The 23,819-nt window shown below is 44.6% G+C and overlaps 1 protein-coding gene across 6 annotated transcripts in view; it reads left to right on the plus strand.

The window, feature by feature from the left end:
* The window catches only part of FOXN3 (forkhead box N3), a 199,328-nt gene that overhangs the window by 69,560 nt on the left and 105,949 nt on the right, over positions 1-23,819 (plus strand). For 4 of the 6 annotated variants that reach the window (XM_083864082.1, XM_083864086.1, XM_083864087.1 and 1 more), the window contains one exon: positions 4,127-4,683. In XM_083864082.1, the coding sequence (XP_083720208.1) occupies positions 4,141-4,683 (543 nt within the window). In that variant the 5' untranslated portion in view covers positions 4,127-4,140. Of the gene's footprint in view, positions 1-1,471; positions 1,528-2,406; positions 2,552-4,126; positions 4,684-23,819 lie in introns of those variants that run through there. The other 2 variants (XM_083864083.1, XM_083864084.1) reach the window with 2 other exon arrangements.

A 23,819-nucleotide genomic window follows, 5' to 3' on the forward strand; every position in this document is an offset into this window, starting at 1 on the left:
AGTTCAAGAGAATCAATGAAATGCTTCTTATCCCTACACTTTGAGAATGAGGTGCTTGCCATCTTATCTAAAACTGTGAATTTCGTGAGTGTTAAAGAGATTAAAGGAGGTAACTCATCCATTGGGAAATGATGCAGAATTCCCTGAAGGTCTTGAGGCAGCTGTTCTAAATAAATAAAACAGCTAAAATGTTTTCCTTCCTAGCTTAGTGACAATTTCTGTGTCCAGGGAGGACTGCACTGGGAAGGATACCTGTACTTCTGATTTTAATGATATTGTTTATACATTTCTGCAGCAGGCATTTTCTATAGTGAAAGGAAAATTTATTTTAAAGTATGCTAAATCTGCAAGTGTTGTTTACCCAGAGCGGAAAATGTTTGATTTTTGTGGACCAGCTGTGAAACAGTTCCATGTACTTGTTTTGCGGGTAGACAGCCATACTTTAATTCTGTGCTGCAAATCACTGAAGCTACTTGAGATCTGGCATGTAACATAGAAGAGACTGTACGTTCAGCTAGCGCTGTCTAGACTGGACAACTTCTTTATTTTTTAATCAAGTTAGTTCCCTTCAATTGATTCAACTGATGGCAAGGGTTTTTTACTCAAGTTAATACTAGTTATGTCAGGGTATGATAGGGGAGAAAACGCACCATTTTCCCTCATTGAGTCAAGCCTTGTTTTAAAGCAGATTTCCTTCAGGAATATTCATTCCTCCCGCCCCCGTCGGCAGTTACTGCAGGTTTCTGCAGCCCGGTTCATTACAGTGCACGGCACGGCAGCGGCCGTGGGTTCCCGGGCAGAGGCGCCGTGCGGGTCCCGCAGACCCGCGGGCCCGGCCCCCGCTCCGGCCGCCGGTCCGCCCGTTCTCGGCGGGAATTACCTGCCCCCTTGGGAGGGGGGTGTTGAAAGCTGTCTCCCCCGCTCCTCTTGCGGGAGAGGCAGAAGCGGGGCTCCGCTGTGCCAACCCGCGGGCTCCTGGGGCTGTCGGTGCCTTCGGTGTCACGGCGGCTCAGCCGGGCCGGCCTGGCCGGGGCGGGGAAGGAGACTCGCACAAGTGGGAGCGCCGCGGCTGCCGGTTCCCTGCGCATCGGGGCTTCCCAGCGCCTCCCGCCCGGCCCCGGCCCCGGCCCGTGTGAGGCCCCGCGGGCGGCACGGCCGGGCCCCGCCGGCAGGAACCGCCGCCCTCCCCCACCCCCGCCCTCTCTTCCGCGGCTTCTCCCGGCGCGGCTGGCCCAGCCCACGTTTTCCCTCTCTCCCCTCCCTCCGTGGTCATGTGTCGCCTTTTTTGTTTGCAGTGGAAACAATTTCTCGCTCTCGGCTCGCACCGAGGCGGACGCTGCCCGTGGGGAGCGCGGGGCGGGCGCGGGGCGGGCGGGCCCATGCGGGCGGCGGAGCCCCGTGCGCCGGGACCCCCGCGGCACCCCCGGGGCTCGGGCTGAGCCGGGGCGCGCCATGCCCGGCTCCGTCAGATGAAACTTTGTGCCGCTGCCATGGAGGGACCGCGGTGAACCCGCCGCCCCCCGCCAGGTAAGTTGCCGCTGCTGTTGTTGTTGTTGTTGGCGAGGGCTGCGCGGGGCGGGGCGGTGCGGTGCGGGGCCGCCGCGGGGAGCGGCGCGGTGAGTCCCGCCCGGCTCGGCCCGGCCCGGCCCCGCGCCACAACTTGGTGGGGAGTTGGTGCGCGGCCCGGCGCGCGCGCCGCCGTGACCCCGCCGATCCCGCCGTGCCCGCGCCGCGGGGCCGCGCCCGGCCCGAGCCTGTCCCTGCGGGGGTCCCGGCGGCGCGCGGGCGAGGGGCTCGGGGCGCGCGCGCGCACGTGCGGGGGGCGCGCGGGGCCGCGCGGGCCGGTGACACCTGGCCGGCATTGGCGGGGAGCGCGGCGCGCGCCGCCCGGCCCGAGCAGCCCCGGTCGCCTGGCAACGCCATTGATTGGCCGCGGCCGCGGCCAATGGGCGCCCGCCCCCCCGCGCGGCGGGTGCGGTGGGAGCGCGGGCGGGGCTCCCGCCGCCGAGCGCCCCCCCCCGGCCGCGGGAAATGGCGCCTGTGCGGGGCGCGCCCGCCGGGGGCCCGCGGTTCACACGGGCCGGGGCTCGCCCGGCCGGCACCGCCGCTCTTTGTCCGCCCGGGGGGCGCCGCCGCTTCCGGCACGGGCGCCGCTGCCGCCCCCCCCCGGAGTCCCCGGTGTGCCCCCAGTCGGGCCCCGCCGCCGCGGGCACCCCGCCCGCCCGCCCGCCCCGCCGGGCGCCGCTCCTTGGCCGGGCGCCGCCGGACCTCCCGACCGGCCCGAGGGGGCTCCGCGGGGCCGCGGCCGCCCGGTCACCCCCTGCCTGCAGCGGGGAGAGACAGAGAGAGACAGGGGGAAAAAAATCATGAAGTGATACGGCCCTTTGGGAGGATACTGGCAAATAAGGAAATTAAACAGAAAGAGAGCAGCATGTTGTCATAGCAACGGTGCAATTAAATTACTTTACTGTCAGCCATCATATAATTTTCCTGTTTAGAAGCTCATGGGACGGAACTTCCATTTGGAGTCAAAGTTGAGTGTGTGGCGTAGGTAGGCAGTGCCAGTGCCCCTGGACGCGGGCCATTCCCTTGTTTACCTTCTGGTTGCACTGGATGCAGTTTTGAAAACTAGGAAGTGGGCCCGACACAATTTTGGCCTCCTGGTGTTTATATCTGCCTCGGTATTTTTTCCTTTTCCAGATACTTACTCATGTAAAACTGCTCATTTTCACTGAACATGTTGAGTGTATTGATGGGCTTCTATGCAGAAGAGTTCTGTGTGTTTCATTTTTAGTAAATGTCTGCTTTGGTGTAACTTCTTTATAGAAAGACCCAAAGAACTTAAAAGTGTTCATTTATGCCCATTTATGACAGCTGAATTAAAGTCCATTATTTCTCTTTCCCATAATGGCTGTGTTGCTCTATTTTTCTCTGCAGATAGTTCATTCTGTTATTACCTGTAGCTTTTTTGCCTTTAATTTACAGTATTGACTGTGTGAGTGCATGAGTTCAGGTAACTGCTGGGGTTGTGTTTTAGGTGCCGGGAATCATTTTGTTCTTGTTCAGTGTTTGTGCAGAAAGTTTAGCCCATTTAAATTCTGTTATTAACTCCGTCCAGCAGTTTTTGTTCCCCTTCTGTTCATGTCTCCAGACCTAATTCCTGGCAGTTTGGCTGTATGTAGAAGCTAAGGCAGCCTGTCTCCTGCTTTTGATGTAGAATTTTTTGGCTTATCTGCTTCTCTCAAATTGGGCAAGAGCAACTTCACTTGGCTTCTGAAGTACTCGGGTAATCCCAAATATTAGTGCTCACAGGCGTTCCCCCAGGGCCTGCTGGTGCAGTACCCTCAGCAGCTCATCCCACCTCTCACAGGCCATTGCTGAGCATCGCAGCAGTCTTTCTGACTTGTTTTCTACTGTGCTTGAAATAAGTTCAGCTTATGTTAAAATCATCTCTGTTTACATACATTTTTAAAGTGCTTTATTGCTCTGGCACTTGACTCCCCATTTCTTGGCCTTGGGCCCAAAACTACCGGGTGTTGCTTTCCCTCCTACCTTCTCCTGACCTGCTGGTTTTGAAGTTCTGCTCTCGTTTCTGAGTTTTGGTGCAACCAAGTCAGATTGGATGTTTGTCTCACTAGGCCTTTAGCCAGAGTGATTTTAATCATGGTGCTGTTGTATTGTCCTGAAATGTGAAACAGCTGAAATTAATCCAAAGCAACTGGCCCATAAGTCACTCTTTTTTTTTTCTTCTTTTTTTTTTTTTTTTTTTTTAGTTCATATCCTTATTAAAGTGATACAATTGGAGTATTCAATAGTTTGAAAACACCACTTCCTCTTTAAAGAGACATGGTGTGGAATTTCCTGTGTGGGACTTCATGTGCATGCAGAACTGAGATGTATCTGGATTATCATTTTATTTCATCAACTGAAATTTCTTCCCTTGTGCTGACTTTAGATTGTTTTACTCAACAGTTGTGAATGAGTGTTATGTGAAACTGTCATGTTTTATACAGATGGCAAAAGGCCAAGTGACCAGTTAGGGAAAAGCTGTCAAAATATTACACAGGACCTTTATACGAGCTAACTTTTCTCTCTTTCTCCCTTTTCTTTGGATTCACTCTCCCAGGAGCTGCTGTCTAAATGGGTCCAGTCATGCCTCCCAGTAAGAAGCCAGAGGGCTCAGGAATTAGTGTTCCCAGTGGATTGAGCCAGCGTTATCAAGATAGTGATTTATCAAAGGCACTTCATGATGACGAGGACCTAGATTTCTCTTTGCCTGCCATCAGATTAGATAAAGGGGCCATGGAAGATGAAGAACTAACTAATTTGAACTGGTTACATGAGAGCAAGAACTTGCTGAAAAGCTTTGGGGACTCGGTGTTGAGGAGCGTTAGCCCAGTTCAGGACATCAGTGATGACACGCCGCCGTCTCCTGCCCACTCTGACATGCCCTACGATGCCAAGCAGAACCCCAACTGCAAACCTCCTTATTCCTTTAGCTGCCTCATATTTATGGCCATTGAGGATTCGCCAACCAAAAGACTGCCCGTAAAGGATATATACAACTGGATCTTGGAACACTTTCCATATTTTGCAAATGCACCCACTGGATGGAAAAATTCTGTGAGACATAATCTATCCTTGAATAAGTGTTTTAAGAAAGTGGACAAAGACCGAAGTCAGGTGAGTTTGGAACCATGAAAACATAACTGGCTCTGAAAAGATTCACCTGCTAATTGCAGGATATGTCCTTAACAGTGAAATACAGAATGTGCAGCCCTGTGCCTGGTAATGTAGTTGATTAAGTTCAGAGAGCTAGCATTTCTTTAGCATTGCTCATTCTGATTTTATTAAATTCATTGTCTAGACATCTGTAAGAAAGTGTTCGGTACGTGTTTTTTCCCCCCAGCTGGCGTCTTCATGCATAGTGGTTAAATACTGTTTTTAGTTATCATGCTGTGGTAATGGTTTCCAGCTATACTAGATGAATGTAATCATGTTATAAATAGGCTGCTTGCTGTTCTTGGCTTATACAAATGTATAGTGAAAGGGTATGCCTTATGTAAGAGTCCATTGCTATTGCCCTGGTCTGTGTTGTAATCCAAAAAACTTTTCTTTCTTTTACATAAGGAGAGTAATGGTGATGAAGCTTTGTTCCATTTCAAGGGAGTTTTAAAGAAAAACTCCTCAAAGAGAGGAGATAGGTCTGGCATCAAAGGTGAAGGTTACCCTTCACCAAAATTTCTGGTGTTCTTTGGGCTGATGTCACTTGTGCAGTTGGTGTGGAGCAGAAGCCCTGGGAGCACGCACATCTTTGCTTTCGGATTTTGGGTGCTGTCTCCAGCTTTGATTGCCGATTCCCCTGCGGCATCTGCAGGAAGAGGCTGTGTGCAAGGGAATGGGAGTGAGCAGAGCTGTGGGGGCAGTCCCTTGCATAGCCTTCTACTCTGTCAGTCTGCTTGGGAGCAGGACCAATTTCCGAAGGGGACCTTCTCAAGAAGCAGTGGACTGGGCAAACCTTTGGCCAGGTATGAATATAATGATAAAAATACTGGCTTGCAGATTAATTTCAGAGGCCTTCTCACAGGTTAGGGAAATAAATAGCAGGTAAAATCACATCACTTGTGGGCTGTCTCTCAAATTGGCTGAAGATGAGAAAGTGAACACTTCCCCCTGGCAGAAACAACAGATGCACTCAGCTTTTGTACTTCAGTGAGTTAAATGCTGTGATTGTCTTGTTACCCTGAAACTAAACTTCTCTTGGTGGTGCTGTTCTCCCTATTTTGTGTGCAATATTTAACTTTAAAAGCTCTGGAATAGAAGCTCAAGTAACTCTAGAGGAAGAGTCATACGCTGTCCTAAACTAGCAACTTTTCATTTTAGATGAGTTAACTTTCTTTTCTACTGAGCTTTCATTTTTAAAAGATTGACACGTCTATCCTTTTTTTTTTCTTTCTTTCTAAAAAGTATTACCTAGAATCCACTGTCCTCATATCACACGCTGTATGTTTGTATTTTTATCAGTTAATTGCTGTGAAAGCTTGTGTGTGGGATTAAAAAAACCTGTTCCCAAACCGGATCTTGTTTTATGTAAGCCAGAGTCTTAAATTCTGGTTTGGAAATGAGACTATAATAACAAATGCCACAACAGACTTTTATGACCCTGTCCCAGACTGTAAGAAGTCTTCACACAATGCATTTCAAAACCCACTAAAATATGGTAACTGGCAAGGCGTGTGTTTAACTCTGCCATTTGTGTTTTGTTCTGTCCCTCTTCCTCTGTTTACAAGTTGACTATTTAGATTTCAGCTTCCTTCCTATGAGGAATTTGTCTTCATGTGTATCTGTCAAATATCCGGCCATCCACTGAGCTCATCCGAGCAATGCCACACTGCACCGCTGCTCTGTGGGGAGATGGAGCAGCACAATGCAGGACTGGTCACCCACGTCTCAAATTTGTGATTTCGGCCATGGTTGCATAGCTAGGCAAGAAGGTATGGTGGAAGGCCTTGCCTGTATGAATCACAAGGTGGAGTTTTATTAATTCCAGGAAAATCCCAGAGTTTGAGAAAGATTTTTTTTTTTTTTCCACTTCCTGAAGATGCTAATAACTGCAGGTAGCCAGATTTTAAGGTGAATGAGGTGGGAATCTCAAATGTAAAATGCACCACAGCAGGTCATTCAAGTCCCCTGCTGGGTTTTTCGTCGTGTTCTGGCCAAGGGATGTGGCAGACAGAGTCCTGAGTGCAGAGTTGGCCCTGGGTCAGAGTTGCTGAATCAGGTGCTTGACAGCTAATTGCGGACTTGGAAAGCAGTAAATGTCAACTGATGGCTTTGAAAATACCTTGGTGTGTGCACGAACACTTGGATTTGATTCGGTACCTTGCAGCAAGTCTCTGCTGTTCAGAAGGAAGGTGTCCATCTAAAGTGTTCTGTGGTTTTGGTGTGGGGCTTGGGGCAGAGGAACAGGGGGCTTTCATCTGTAAAGAGTCATTTTATGCTGCTTCTTTGCAGACGGTTCTTGCAAATTGCAGGGTTGGGGTCTGTCTGTTTCAATAGTTTTGTATGGAAAAAAGAAAAAGGCAGCATTTAGCAGATAGCAGTGATGAAATGCTAACAAGATGGGCTCTGAAACACATACAGTATGGGGGGAAGGAGTTAATCAGTGCTGGGAATTGCAGGCATTTGCCGGTGATGTGCGTTGACACGTAGTGAAAAGCTAGAAGCTTTTCCTCTCGTAGTTGTGCTTTCCAGTGTTTGTTTATGTAGCCTTTCAGTAATCATTTTTCTAAAATAAGTTCTGCTGAACACTTAATTCTTTTTTGAACTCCCCCTGCATAGTAGTTTTCTCAGTCTTGAGTTCCATTAGTTTATATTCATGGGGCTAAATATGCATCTAATAGTCTGCAGCTTTTTCTGCATGCATAAGAATGCTTGAATTTCCTGATGTGAGATCATTGTAATGGAGAGGGGGAAAAAAAATAAAAAGGACAGGCTTCATGACTTTGTTTTTTGACTTGCCCTGTCCTAGTGCTTTTAAGTCTGGTGTGGAATGCCGGGGAAAAGAGGATTTGTTTTTGCATTGCTGCTGTTCCACTTCAGCTGCAGTGCCATCAGGCTTACCTGGCAAACCAAAAGCCTGGCTGTTCATGTAACTGTGATGAGACTGATCTGGATCGAGACAGGGAGCTGGGCTGAAGAAGAGAAAATGCTGAGCCCTTGATTGTACAAACCTCTTTGCATTGAGCTCAGCAGTTTAATAATAGTTGGCCAGAGTATGAAGTTGTCACATGATGGGGAGTAGATGTGGAGTTCTCTGGCTTTGTTTATACTGCCAGACCTGTGAATTTACTTGTTGAGATTAATCCTATTGTGAATGTACAGATCTAAATGTCCTGTAGTCTGCGTCCCACTTAGTACAGCCCGTTAGTCCATGACTTCCCTACCATCTGGTCCTTGGCTATAGAGAGGAATTTTTCTTGTATATGTGTCTCCATAGCAACGAGTTTGCAGTTGATATGGAAAGTAAGCAGTTGCCCTAGCAACGGAGTTACTGATGTGGCAGCTTCTCTGCTTGCAGGGAAAGGGCTAAGCTAGTTCAGACCCATTATGTAGGTTTGCTGTGATTATAGCTATGCCCACTAGTGCTGCTCCAGCTAAGGGGTGGCTGAAAAATTTTGTTACAAGCCCTATTTCTGCCTCCCTTGAAAATCCGATTTATTCATATAGGGATTCCTGCTTTGAACAAAGGCTAGTAGGATTGTCTTTCCAGGGTGTGTGATGTGTCTGTGCCTTTTATGAATTCAAACTTCCTCAGTCATCGTTATCAGATGAGGGGAAATGATGTTTGACCTCGCTGGCTTCACTGCACTATTTTTGTCTCAGTGAACAGCCCAGTTGTAAAGGTTGGAGCTTTTGTCCCCATGCTTGTCTCTGCTATTCTTCCCTGGTCTCTGCTTCTTTGGGCATCCATCCTATCAAGAGGGCTCCTCTTTGTTTCTGCTCAGCATTGTCTGAGATAGGGAAATACACACATGCTTCTGGCTGTGTGCATGCTGAAGAAATTCAAGTATCTGAAAGGTTTATTTGGCACTTATGTTGAGGGATGTCTTAATAAAAATGTAATGAGGGTAAAGGATATGTTTATGGGGATGGGTGAAGAAAATTCTCCTCGCTTGATGTGGAAGTTATTCTTAGAAGTATGTGGTCCATAACTGGGTCATGGAGATCCAGCCAGGCTCCTCCTCCGTCTGGAGCAGGCTCTGAGATCTGAGGACTCCTGAGTGGTCCTTGAGCTTTGCAAGAGCTGATGTCCAACTTGTCCTCATCTAATGCACTGTCTTTCATAAGTGCTCTGCCAGGGCATCTTGACAGGAGCCATGGGAAACCCTTTGGGAAACTTTTCAGGAGTGCCTCCTGCAAATAACTTCCCTCTGATGTGATAATATCTGGGCTTTTGACAGGTAAAATCCTGTGGAAAGATCAGTGCTACCTGGAGTGAGAGGGAAAGAACCCTGCTTGTTCTTTTTTAGAATCTCCTGATCCAATCTGCATATGCACGAAGGTGAGGGAGACAGGACCCTGTCCTCCTTCTTTTAATGCCACTGTGATTTCCTTTGAAAGTTCAGTTTCACACTGGGGATGGAAATAATCTCCCCTGTTTTTAAATTATCACCTAGACTGATCCAAATAACAGAAGTGTCAGAATTTCACTGCATTTATAACAGCTGGGGAAGCTACAGTGAAAAAATACCAAAAATCAAACCCAACAAAACAACCCCTCAGATTCATGTTAAAGGCTTCATGTGATATGGACTCCATTAAAATATTAATGTCCTGAATAAGCTGGCGCAACTGTTAATTATTAAAAGGATATTTTGTGATTTTAAACTTGAATTTGTCTAGTTTAACTTGAAATACATTTTCTTATACTTTGGTCTTCATACAAAAAAAACTCTCTAAAATCAGAAATTTTCTCCTCAAATTGGTATGTGGAGAAGCAAGGGTCATCTCTTTCTAGAGAAATCATAAAAGTCTGTAGAACCATACTGTAAATGGAGTTGCAAGATATTGGACAATTTATGGAGAACTTTTCTTGAACCCTTTCCGTTTTGTTTTTGAATTGCAAACCTGAGGATTATACAGAATATTTAAATAATAGATTTCCTAAAGCTGTGCATGGAAATAACACTCATAATTTCACTGGCTTCCAGCTGCTTGACTACATCAGAGCTAACTCTTTGCATTGGAACCTTCCTGAGTTAACTGTTTTAGAGCTGTTCAAAGCACAAACAGTTCTTTTCAAGTAATGACGGGAGAGTTGGCAATATCCAGGGAATCCTCTGAACTTTGTATCTAAGGTATTTGTGTTATCTTACTGTCAGTTAAGATAGCCCGCAGGCAGGTGCCCTGCTGAGTAACTGAGGTGTTGGTTGCGCTGTGACAGGCCATTGACCTACCTACCAGAGGAGATTGGCCACTTAGGTTAAATAAACTGGCCCTTTCTGTGCTCCTCACCCACAGCAAAGATGATGCAAAGCGTGTTAAGCAGCACTGAAAGAGTGTAGGGAATCAGGAATGAGCTCTCTCTACCCATTGGGCTTGGGCTGTGGTGAGGTTGATGAGCCCCTTTCTCAGCTGTGTTTTCACTCCCTCGCTTCCAACTGTTTGCTCCATCACCTTCCTGGCACATGAACTTTTGTGTTTCAGCACAAAAGTTTTGTTTCTTTTATGTTTCATTGTCTTGTGTGACAAACAACTGGTGTGGCTGGATTTATCTTTCACTCTTCTTTTAATTCTTGTGTTGCTTTTCAGCTTAAGTCCCCAGTTCAGGTCACAGTGCAGTCCAGGTTTTGCTGACATGGCACAGTTGTGCTGACATGACAAGGGGAATAGAGATGATGGGGAGGCTGGGCATTGCCGGTTGGGATTGCTGAGATGAGCCATTCCTTAAGGAGGAAGGGGTGGCAGCTGCATGGTGCACGACTGCTTGGTGGGGTAATGGATGTAGTCTCTGCCCCAAGGTAAAGGTAAGACATGAACAGAAGTTTAAATGCAGTGGGACATTTTCTTCTGCTGGAGGTGTGTGTTTAGTTTACCCTTAGGAGCAGGCCTGTACTACTGTTTGTTATTCAAGTAGCCTGTGTTAATGACTCTTCTTAGTGCTTTACAGCAGATTTGAAGTGATCAGAGTCTGAGCTGCCATTCTCATGCACGTTCTCTTACCTGGGAGGTGGAATTAATAATCTGGGGCTGTATTGCAAGCCCCTCTTCAGCTCAGACTGGCACATGTGCAACTATGTAATGAGCAGGCTGAAAGCTCTTTGTATGATTTTCATTTGGGTTATTTTTCATTGGGCTAATTTAGCTGAATTTGTTTTCAGCTCCCTGTTTAGTTCATGGTTACTGTGGTCAGAGGAGCAGCAGTGTCAGCACGGGCCATGGGCTCCGCTCTGTTTAATCTGGCATGAAGGCTGTGCCTGTGGCTTCCAGCCAGCTCAGAGCTGACCTGGTGACAGCAGGAGAAGATGAGGAAGGGAAGGGGTGAAGGATGCTCTCACCTTTGAGAGCACAGGCTGCACTTAAACCACTGGGGCTACTTATATGTTCAATCAGATACATGCTTGGTGCTGGATTCGGTCCGTAAGACATGGGTGAAATTGTCCAACAAAAACTGCACCAGGATGTGTGCACGTGTGTGTTTTTTTCAAGGTTAGTTTCTGTTGCCCAAGGTTCTCAGTTTTGGCAGTAGAGGTGGCTCTGTGTGGACCTGTGCTGTGCATCCTCTGAAAAGCTGTTATGGAAGAGGAAAGGATGTCTATAAAATCAATTGTCAGGCTTTTCCCATGCTGCTGTCATTACGTCCTCATCACCTCCTGTGTTTCTTTCCATTTGTCAGAGAGATAATGAAGTGCCCTTGTCACTGCCAGCAAAGGAAGCACAGATCTTGGAACTTCACTCTGGTTTGAGCACAGGAGGCCTTGCTGATGATGGGCTGAAGGATATGGACACACAGGAGCTCTTTCCCATGTCCATTAGTGACTGTGGCAAGGCATGGCCCTGAGCACCCGGCCCACGATGGTGGCTGTGCAAACTCCAGCTGTAGCTGAACATCAGGCATGAACTGGGCTTGCTGGTGTGGCCGAATGTATGCACTTCTGTCTTGCACTTCAGTTCTTCAGCAAGACATCAAAGAATACATTTTAATTATTATATATGTGTCCCTTAGACTTCCCTCTTCTTTTTCTAAAAGGGAAGTGTTTTATGTTGTCTGAAAGAGCCCAGCAAATTGTGCTGTGTGACTTCTTTTCCTGGGCAAAGACCTTGGGAAAAAACATTTAAAAGTCTTGGTCATAACTGAGCAGTTGAAAATAATTGAGGAGTTGAGAATATTCTTTGGGCAGCATGAAGCAGCCTTTGAGTTGCTGGAGAAGCTACCTTTCTTTGCTCTGGATTCAGGCAGTTACCATGTCTCCACTGAACCTTAGTTCAGTCCTGCAGCATGACTGTATTTCTGGTAGAGTCGTTCACATGACTGGCCCAGCAGGGTCTGGGCAGCAGTCTGCAAGTTGTTTATACCTGCTCCTTCTGTGTTATTTTCAGCTAGTTGCTGTATCTTCATCATAAATCTAGTTAATACAAATGAATGGTATAGAATAACAAACGCTTATGAAGAAAGGACTGTGTACGACTTTTTAATTTAGCTGGTTGTCATTTGTATGTTGAGCAGTGGTGGATTAGCATATAGAAGTAGTTGGCTTCTGTCATTGCAAGACTGGGCAGACTTGCTAGATGAGGTCATGGTGTCCCTGCATGTGGCTGTAACAAAGCAGTATGTCATGAAGCTCAAAAAGTCCAAGTGCAAAGTGCTCTGTCTGGGTCAGGGCAATCCCAGTTACGAGCACAGACTGGGTGATGAAGTCACTGGGAGCAGTCCTGTGGAGGACTTGGAGGTTCTCATGGCTGAAAAGCTGGACATGCACCATCAATGAGCACTGGCAGCCCAGAAAGCCAGCTCTCTGCTGACCTGCATCCACAGCACCATGGGCAGCAGGGCGAGGGAAAGGATTCTGCCCCTCTGCTCTGCTTTTGTGGGACCCCACGTGCAGTGCTGCGTCCAGCTCTGGGGCCCCCAACACAGGAGGGACGGGGACCTGTTGAAGAGGTCCGGAGATGGTCGGAGGGCAGGAGCAGGTCTCAAGAAGACAGGCTGAAAGAGCTGGGGTTGTTCAGCCTGGAGAAGGTTACAGGGAAAAGACCTCATCGCAGCCTTCCATCACTTAAAGGAGACTTAAAAAAAAGAGGGAGAGGGACTTTTTGTACAGGCAGATAGCGACAGGACAAAGGAGAACAGTTTTAAATGAAGAGGAGAGATTTAGATGAGATGCTTGGAATAAATTCTTTAATGTGAAGAATTCTTTAATGTGAACAGTTCTTTAATATGAAGGTGGTGAGGCACTGCCAGGTTGCCCAGAGAAGCTGTGGTTGCCACAGCTTCCCTGGAAGTGTTCAAGGCCAGGCTGGATGTGGCTTGAAGTGTCCTGTTCTGGTGGGTGACATCCTTGCACATGGTGGCTGAGTTGGAACTAGATGACCTTTTAGGTCTCTTCCAAACCTTCTATGATTCTATCCAGTTGCTTTTGTGAACACAGATTTGTTTAAGAAAATGTCCCATGTGGCTACCTCTGGTTAAGTTTTGCTTAGCAATCATCTAGGAAAAGATGTGGCCCATGCTTATATGTATTTTTAAACTAATAAAGCTTGTTATCTCTAAGTAATTTGCTTTTATCTTTTGATACGTAGTCTGGTATTTTTAATCAGTACAAGTCTGGTAATGGTCTTCTAGGTAAAGGAAGATACTGAGGAAAGTTAATTTTATGAGCTACGTAAGAATCTTGCTGGTTTTATGATACTTCTAGTTGGTCAGTTTTTAAGTAGTTTGGAAACAATGAGATTTTTCTTTCTTCAGTAGCAACAACTGGCTTATAATTCAGTAGTTATATTTTGGTCTCAAGGAAAAAGCTATTTATCTTCCTAACATCTGTTACTCAATCTAATACCCAGTTAGAAGTCCCTTCCCCAACCATTCCTCACCTGTTCCAGTGTCTCAGAGCTAGCTTAAAGCAGGGCACTCTTTCAGCTCCATAGATGAGAAATTATTATGGATGAGCTGGGGAAGAGAGTAATTGCCAAAATTTATTGTCTGGCTTCACTGACAAGCAGCAGAGAAACATGGGTGGTTGGTTCAGGTGCAGTTATGAGTCCCTGTCCTGGACACTTGAGCTCTGACATCCTTAAAGGTAAAGTGGATCCTAAATATGTGCTTGGATGATTTTTTCCAGCTTGTAGCTTAGTTTTTTGGACTTAATACTTGTGTGTCTTTTCTCTGGCTTGGAAGAATTCAGGCACAGAAGTAATATACCATACGCTTTCTTTAATGGTGTGGGCAAAGGTGGATATTCTGGAGGACCGGGCATGTTGCTGTTGGAGAATGTCCCTGTTCTCCAACTGTTTCTCTCCAGACTGTTTCTCCAGTCTGGCTGCCCTGGGACTAACTGGTCTCGTAGATTGGGGCAAGAAACTCATTCCTTAGGTGTGCTGCTTTTAGCAAGAGCTTCCTGAAGTATTTTCACTTAGGGCAAAATCAGCATCCAGGACTGAAGCTCACAGCAGTTCTTACCTTTACACAAGAGAGCATAGAATACTTTGGCTCTGCCATGCCATCTGTATCCATGATTCCTCTTAGCCTGCAGCCTTTGAATCTCAGTGGGCAGGTGGCTGGACTGCTGCATTCTTTGGTAGTTGGGATAGTGCACCCACACATGCTCATCATCACTGCTGTGTCTGGCCATTTATTGCAATGGCAATAAAATAGTTATCCTTTCTGGAGAGTTAGCACATTTATGAGTCTTGATGCTGACAGAGTTTATCTACATGCTGGCAACAAAACTGGCTTTTAATGAGTCCTAAATCTCTTGTAGCTGTAAGTGGTGTCAAACTCATCAGTGATAGGAGTCATGTAAGATAAGCAGCAGGGGGGAAAGAGAGGGAGTGACCTTCTTGCTTTGGCATACAACTTTTTTCCCTCCTGAATTTTTTGTGGGTTGTTTCTGGCCCTTCTTAGCCTGGAAAATTACTTGGGTTTTTTTCTGTTCTTCCACCAATTTGGACTCCTGACTTCAGAAAAGCTGCTTTTGGTTGACTCTTGAGTATCAATAACAGCATTGGGATTGAGAGCTGTGGGAAGTAGCTGTTGTGGCCATAAACGATACCTCTGGATCCTGCTTAGTTATCCATAATAATTTTGGAGACAGTCTATTTTAATTAGTGTTGTTAAATTAATTTATTTCTGTTTAATTGTTCACATTTCATTTGGGCCCTTATGGAGAAATTGTCTTGTGAACTACTGTAGGAATTTGTGGGAGGACTCATTTTAAGGATCTTAAATGTGAATGGGTTTTTCCTTGTTGCAGTAGAAAAGAAACCAAATTGCTGCCCTTAGCCAGTGACTTAAGATACCAAAACACTATCTACGGCGTGCTGAATTGCTATATTTCATTGCAGCAGAGAAGAGTAGCAATTTACCACTAGCTGAGAGCTCTCAGCATTTTGAAGCAGCAGTGTAACTTGCTGAAAGATGACTGTTGGTAAGCAGAGGAATGAACAGGCTTCTGTACAGGGAAGTGTCAATGGCATGGAGAATTGTCTGTGGCAGTACGTGGAGCAGAAACTTATTGATGGAATTTTGCATAAGAGAATCTAGTTGAATGGTGAATTCACACTCATTCAAGCTTTGAGCAGAAAATTAGCCTGTGCTCCAGAGCTATGTTTATGAGATCCCACACCTGCTGCTTGTGGGAAGATCTCACTGAGATGAAGCAACTCTTACTGAATGTATTTCCGAGTTTACAGTTGAAAAAAGAAGTGTCTACAGTGCAACTTGCAGGGGCTGTGGGGGTTAATGTAAGGCTGGGGTTAGTTGCTGACATACCTTCTCTCAAACTTTCATTTACATACTTTTGTCTTTCTTCTTCACTCTTTAGTGTGGAGAGTGGGAACACATGTTTTGTAGGTTCTGTATGCTTCAGTAAAAATAGGGAAATCATTAATGAAGTGTTTTGGTTTTACATTAACGGGACAGATGTTAAACATCACTGTAAAGGTGTAGTGGTTCAGAATGTAATAAATGTAGCACTTCTGCAATTAGATCTCTTTAAATAGTTGAGAAGAATTAAATAGACCTTGCAAGGACAAGAGATTAATCTTTGGGACTAAAGTCCTTGCCATGCAGGAAATGCTGTATTTGAAGGATTCTCCTCAGCAGCACTGCTTTGCAGTGCCTGGTTGCATGCAGCCTGCTCAAGCCCCAGGAAAACAGAATCACTGCACTTCCAGAGATCACCACTGCTCCTGGGAGCACTTGGAAGGGTTTTGGAGAGAATGTTTGACAGGTTTAAGCACTGCCTGCAGCTGGTGTATATGGAGCTACAGTTATACTTAAGCTTTGGGAGAATACCGTGGGTCAAAAGATATTAATTTCTGCAGGAATTCCCTTCAGACTTTATTTATAAATAACCTTATATTTATAAATTCCCTTCCCTCTATTTATACATAAATTTAGGTGGAATAATATGATTTTGACATAATTCCACCCTTCCTGAAGTACTTGTGGACTAAGGGGCTGCACATTAATAGAATCATAGAATCATGGAACATCCTGAGTTGGAATGGATCATTGGGTCCAGCTCCTGGCCCTGCGCAAGGCACCCCAAGAATCACACTCTGTGTCTGAGAGTATTGTCCAGACACTTCTTGAACTCTTCAGGCTGGTGCTGTGACCACTTCCCTGGGGATCCTGTTCCAGTGCCCAACCATCCTCTGGGTAAAAAACCTTTTTCTTGTATAATGATGTAAGTAGTTTGTTGGCTTTCCTGCATAGCTGAAGTAAGAAGGAATGCATGGTGTGCATGGAAAGGGTAGGTTTTCAGTCTTCAGTTAGGAGAGATGGGAAGCTGGAGAGTCAGGATGTGGCTGAGATGGCTGAGAATTAGAAAATGCATGTTGTGTGATTTGCTTTGAAGCAGTAGAATGAACTTTTCCAAAATGTTTTTTCCTGTTTTGGCAATTAATGTAATGCATTTATTTTTATGTAATTGCTCATTGCACTAATTTATATGTGTTTTCTCTCTCTTGTCCTTCTTCTACACAGTTGAAGGTTTCCCCCTTCAATGCTCAGGGTTAAATATACAGACCTTGCTTTTGTAAAAGCGTGTACGTTTGGTTTACAGTTTTATATTGATATGTAATACTTTCTACACTTCTGGCTGCATGGCAGAAAAAGAGGAAAAAAGCTATCATAGAGACAAATTGCACAGAAGATTAAATCCGGTGCTAGCTCCCAGCTCTTGAGGCAAATGCAGTTTTATTGTTCAAGATATACCTCCCTTTTCTGCTTAAATTCTTTTTTTTTAATCTATCCATATATATGTGTCTATATATAAGTACTTTTTATATATAAAAAGCATTACAGAGTCACGCTGTTGTTTAGATCATCCAAACACTTTTAAGGTAAAATAGGAGCAAAAATTGGGTTGTCAGATAGAGCTTTCTGTGTCTGCATGTGCCTTTGTGCCAGAAAAACAAGATGCTGTTACAGTGGTACGTCTTGAATCACAAAATATTCTGTGTTGGAAGGGATGCACAAGTACCTTCAAGCCCAGGTCTTAAGTGAATGGTCCAGACAGGGATCAAACCTGCAACCTTGGCATTATTAATATCATGTTCCAACCACCTGAGCTAATCTCTGTAAAGTTTCTTTGGGAAACGTGTTGCCGCAACCAGTTAGTCTAAACAGATGACTCTAAATTAAGAGATTTAACTAACCTGAACCATCTTTCTTGATTTTTCCAAAACAAATCAGCATTTAAAATTTAGTAAAACACCTCCACTTGGTCTAAATTTTTGTTGTCTCAGGTTTTGTTAAAACACCTGTAGTATTTCACTGCCTCTCAGGCAGTGCTGCATTTGTTCTGTGGAATAAAATTCCTTGTTCTTGGCTTAGCAAGTCTGCTTTGATGTGTCATTTGCTGTTAGGTTTTAGAGCTGACCAATTTTGAATTTGGGAAAGCAAAAATGTAATTATTACCCTTTCCATTAAGAGATACTTTTCAGTCATTCTTGTTTGAAAAAAAAATAAAGTTTTCATTTAGAAAGTTTTGATTTTAATTTGTAGCAATGAAACAGTAGGAAAGGTTTTGCTTTTTCATCCTTTTCTTCTGTAACTAGGAAAATGTCTTCCTCTCGCCAGCTAAAATACTTGAATTATTTTAGTTTCAAAGTAAATATGCTTATGATCTAACCACTTTTGCTAATTACCTTCTGCTCTTTCACCAGCACTCAAGTTGCACTCACCCTCCAGTAGTATCTAATGTGCTGAAAGTGCATTTGACTGGCTTGGGCTGATGGGGCAAGAGTCTGTGGTCTGTGTCTTAATTATGGTAGAGTTATCCACTTGCGTGCCACATCATCTTATATTTGTTCCCCTTGTTATTTATAAAACAGGGTTTGCAAACTTGTTGAATTGGCACTTTTTAATTTAGACATGCATTTAAAAGGGGAAGAACTTGCTTCATCAGTGAATTTGCCTTTTTTTTGTATTTTGACTATTTGTTGATTTCTCATTTGCAATCAGGTGAAAAACTAGAACAGTTCTAGAGTGGTTTAAACACCTTTTCAGTCCATGCCACGTGTAGCTTCAAACTTCTTGCGCTGTGTACCAAGAGATGCTTTTGTTTGGAAGGAAGGGAATTTTGCAGTTGCTCAAATAAATTTTCTGTTTGTGTTGCCTGGCTTTTAAGTTACACCAAGTAATGTTAGCATCTAAGGGTGTGTTTGTGTAATAATATGAATGGATATGATAAGAGTGGTGCGGAAGGCTATTTGTATAGAGATTTGTATCTTAAAAGTGATGAAATTGGCTTTAAAATCACATTGTTATTTAAAACAATGAAGTGAGGTGCCTTATTTTAGAGTCTTTAAGAACTTTTTAAAGCTCTTTTATAGAAGCAAAGACAGCTGGAAAGGTTTTTTGGTTCCCTCCCGCCCCATGATTGTGCACCATCTCATGACTTTCTAATAGAAACATCTAGAATATGAACATGGTAAAAATGCTATGAATCAGCAATATTAAAGCCAGATTCCAGAGGTTGCAATAAAGCTACAATCTGTCAAGTTTCTCTCAAACTCTTCTGTTAGTGGTGTGTTTAGTATTGCCTGAGAAAGTCTTTTGCAAGAAGAACACAGTAATTACAGGAGTCCTTCACCATGCAGTGCAGATGTCAGCATTTGTGGTCACGGGGTGCAGCTATGAAGAGAGGGACCCTTTGGAGCAGCCAGCCCTTTTTATGGGCTGGTGCTTTGGAGCTGAGGTAACTGGCTTCCTCCTGTGGGGCAAAAAGTGGGGAGTTTCTACACCACCAGCATCCTCAAAGGCTGGTTACTGGTTTTCAGCAGGGTTTGGTACATGATGCAACTCTGAAAGGTGAGATGACTGCTGTTTAAGTGTTTCAGTATTGGTAGGATGAATGGAGTCAATATAAGGTGTCCATTCCTTTTTGTTCAACCTTTGGATAGGGCCTTCAGCAGTTTAGACTTCATTTTCTAGCTATGCATTTTTCATTGTAGGAGTGTTTGTATGTTATTTTTGGTTGCTTTTTGCCTTCAGCTGTTCAATTCCAATTGCTGGTTTTGTGGTTTCCCCCCCTGACACCCCCCCGCCCCCCCCTTAGTTCTGTTTTTTCCCTACCTTTATCATCTCTAAATGTAACTGATCATAAGCATCTGTCTGAGGAATGCAGGGGCAAATGCTTTCAGTCATCGTTGCACTGTACTGAAAGTGCATTTGCATTTTGAAAAAGAAAAAAGGTTGCAGCCTTTTTTTGAAGCAAGGTTTTCATTTATAAACCGTATGCTATTTTTGGTGTGTCAGATAAGAAGGCTTCCTGTGTGAAACCGATCAAGAAAAAGATCACAGGAGACCTGGAGCAGTGACTCAGGTCACAGCAGGTCTGGTTGCATGACACCTGTGTCATCAAAATAGCCTTGCTTTGGCATCCCTAAATGAGATTTTCTTTTCCTTTAGATGGTAGATCTGTTCAAATGCATATTTGATCATGAATAATTTGGAGGAAAACAACATTTTAACTTTCTGAGAGTATCATACATCTTCTCTTCCTTGTTACTTCTGAACTCCTCACATCATCATCTGATGTTGGGCAAGTTGTCGATTTTTATCACTGGAGTCTGCTCAGAAATGTTTCTCCCTGTTTCCTTCCACTCCAGGCATGTTAAGTCAGATAAATTCATACACTGAAGTTTAATCACTGATCACTTACCACTCTTGTGCAATATTGATCAGCAGCCTTTTTGTATGCAATGATCAGAATGAGTAATAGCTTCCTAGTAAACACCGAGGAGTGGGAGGGTGAAGGTGGTGACTTATGTAGAAGCCCCATGTAGAAGTCGACACAGTTTTTATCCAGATGTTTCTAGACTCCATCCTATTTCTTTTCCCCTTGCCTACTCAAGACTCTGTTTCTTTCCTTGTTCTGTTCAAGATGAGCATCAGTCCTTTTCTGTAAATGGTGTGTCTTTCAGCAAGTGCCCCAGTGCTCCTCTCAGGGCTGCTGGTGCTGCTGAGGTTGTACAGCGTCTCATTTTCCTGTGGAGCCTGTCATTTTTTTTTTTTTTTTTCAGTATACTACAAACACACAAAGGCTTCCTATTTCATGGGAACGTCCTGTGAACATCATACCTGAAAATGAAAAATGACTGCTTGTGAGATAACTCACTTAAAAAGAAGCCAGGGAAAACCCAAATAAGCAGGGTTGTGGGTGTGTGGGTTGAAAGCTGTTTTTTACCCCTTCCTTCCTCCCACTCTTTCCTTACCAGGCAAAAGACCCAGTCTGTGCCTGAACTTGCTATTCTGAATAACTTCTTATCTGCACACAGTGACTGATGCTCACATCCTGTTTGTTACCAGCTTAGAGTGCTCTGAAGAGGGACATTTCTATTTCTGCTGAGTCTGTTTCAGTGAGTTTGCAGGCTGGCTCTCTGCTGCTGCCTCTGTCTTATGTCTTTTGATTCTCTCCTGTGAATTTGAGGAAACTCACTTTTTCTTTACTGTTTCTATGAAATAGCAAAATCATTGTGGGATTTGGAATGGCATCTGGAAAAATGAGGTAGACTTTTAAACAGAGGAATAATTTATATTGAGTCAGGATTTGGTTAAGTATTTAGACTTTGATTAATGCTCTGCTAATGTAGAACTAGTCTGCCCAGGAAATAACATGAATAAACCTGTGAATTCTATTCTTGCCAAGATGTAGGTTTGATTAGGGACTTGCTAGCTTCCTTGGAAAAATTGTAGATTTAAATATTCCTTTTTTGCACATCAGTGAGTTCAGCTATTATTTCTCTAATGTAATCATTTTGCTGTGTTTAATAATAAACTGTCTGCACAATTTCGAATCTGTTTTACTGGTAGAGGCGCTTAGGGAAGCTGTTTATGCATTCTGAAATGCACTTGATTCAGTGGCTCATGCTGCAGAAGTTTTCTATGACAAGCTTTGTTGTGTTGGCCACTTTTAGTATTTTACCATTTGCACCCTGTGTAGCCATGCTTGCAAAAATACAGTCACCTAAAAAACTCAAGGCAAAATATCCTCTCATTGTCAAGTCTATTTTTGAGATGGCTGTGTGGAGATAAATATTAAAGGGAGTCTTCTTACAGTTTTAATGAAGCTTACTGTGAATTAAACTTTGAAGACTAAGCAGGTTCAGCTTCTTGCTCTTTTTACAAGCCTTTGCTTCTGTAGCAAACTTAAAGTAAAAGTAGGAGAAAATATGTCTGAATTAATGGCTCCCACAACAAAAAGTTCCTGCATTGTTCTTTTTAGCTAACTTCACCTTGAGCATGATTTGGGTGAGACCTGGCAATGTAGCTTTCTTTCACGCCCTGCCACTGTATGCTTCTGCTGGGAAGGACGCTTCTCACCTGTCTCTCCCTCCCTGGCTTCCTGGTAGGCTGCTCATCTCCTGGGGCTGGTGCAGGTTCCCCAGCTGTGGCACAGGGGGGGCTGGTGCCCCGCACTTTCAGGGAGGGTGGAGGGGAAATTTGCTGCCAGGGTGGAAATGATGTTTTTAACCCACATGCCACATGTGGGAATGCCATGGCCCTGGCTATGTCCAGCCATCCATGGGCTGGAGCTGGCGTGTGCACTCGTGTGCTGCTGCCAGAGGAGACCGAAGGTACAGCCAGGACTGGGAGAGGGCTGCTTGTAATGCCTGTGACATGGCAGTCAATGCAGACAGATAGATGGCTTAGCAGCTCACTCCCTGTCTCTGCTTGCATATATAATTTCCTTGCCACCTTGGAATTGGAGCCTGCCTATGTTGGAATGCTCTGGTGCAAGTGAGGTGTGTTTTTGACTCTCCCAGGAAGACTTTTTTTCCCAGCACTCCAGAAGATGCAGGAAGAGGTTATTGCCATAGGTGGTAGTACTCTGACTCTGCAATAGTCCCAGTGAGGGCTTGCTGCTCTGTGGCCATGTGTAGGTTTCAATGTTGTGCCTCTCAGGTGAGATTTCTTGCTCAGTTTTCGTTACAGTAAAAATGAGATGCCAAATCCCACTAGATGAGGAAAGCCCTCTCCCACAGGCACTGCGTTTCTAGTCCCACCAAGGTGCCAGTGTCTAAGGAGTGTCTGTACTGTAGCTGCTGGGTTTTGACCTCCCCACAGGAGGCTAGTTTGATCCTAGAGCTAAACTGGTCTTTCCTGGTTTGTCTTCATTCCAGAGCCATTGATCTTACTGTTTAATTTAGGAGGCATTTCTCCAGGGGCCTGTGGTAGTACCTGGTGTTTGGGTGGAAGGAGGATTTGTGTAGGCTGCTTGCAAAAATGCCAAGTCGTGGTGAGGTCCCAGATTTTTTTCAGTCCATGAGGTTTCAGGTTATGACATTTGGGCTGTTGAAGCTCCTGAAGCCAGGCCCTGCCCTGATGAGTTTGTGCTGGTTTGGGCTGTGTGAACGAGATGAAAATTTCACTGCAGTCATGAGTTGCTTCGTTTTGGAGGATGTTTGCAGCATGGGGAGGTGTTTCGTTTTGCTTTCTGGGGTTTCATTCAGCCATGAGAAAGAGGAGGAGGAAAAAGGAAGATAGTAAGAAATAAGTATCCCTGAACCTAGCATAGAAATAGGACACAAACAGAGTAGAATGTGTATGTAAGTAGCTGAAGTAATGTGTGTGTTGATGGATGTGGGTGGCACTGAGGTCTCTCTTGCAGGAGGATGGTTATTCTTCAGTGTGTGCCTGCTGGAGGTGCCAGGGATCTGTTGAGGCTGCTGAATAGGGCTTGGGATGGCGCACAGCTTTGCTTCTGTAAAGAGGCCAGGAACACTTGGAAACCCTACATTCAGGGAACCTCTCAAACCATTTATCCAAGTGCTTTCTCCTCAATTCATCGTGCAAACCACTATTAAACACTAAGCGAGGAAAGACTGTACATTAAATAAACAGTTATGAGGGAAATGGTGCAAATCCATTAGCTTTTGTGAGGTCTTCCTTATTTTTATTTTTATTTGTCATGGATAATGGATTTAGTACAACCTACTCTCTTCCATACATTTCTGCTAGCTGTTAACCCCTTCCCCTGGAAATTTACTCACTGGCTTATTTTGTCATTAATACAGTGGTAGGCAAAAAGTGACCCGTAAACCTTTAGCACAGATGTAAGTGTTGAACAATTTTTTTAATATCTGTTCTGTGAAGGGTTGTGTTTTAAAATTGTCCCTACGTTTTCATATATGATAAAACTATACATTTGTAAGAAAAGGCAATTTATGTCTTTTCCAGTTGTAGATAATATGAAGGGCATGGATAACCAGTGGGTATTTAAATGAGTGCACCTCTGATATGAAATTAGCACACCTCACTAAATGGACTGTTGGTCTGGAGTCTGGGGGTTTTATTTCCGTTCTGCCGTGGGTTTTCTAGGTGACCTTGAGGACTTCTTTATTTTATTCTTTTGGTTCTGCGTCTTCTCAATTTTCTTTTCAATAGTGTAGGGCTAATTACATTTTCCGTGTATACACAGAAATTCTATAGGCTGAAACAGCATTATTAATGCTGCTTGCTGCCTAATCTCCCTCAAGTATGCCTGGGATGGCCCATCGTGATGACAGGCTTGTCTTCTGGGCTCTCCTGCTTTGCCACACCAGTCTCCCTGCATCTGTTTGATCTTGCACTTCGTTCCTCCCTCGCA

This window comes from Zosterops lateralis (genome assembly GCF_965231275.1).
Source record: "Zosterops lateralis genome assembly, chromosome: 6".
NCBI classification, from domain to species: domain Eukaryota; kingdom Metazoa; phylum Chordata; class Aves; order Passeriformes; family Zosteropidae; genus Zosterops; species Zosterops lateralis.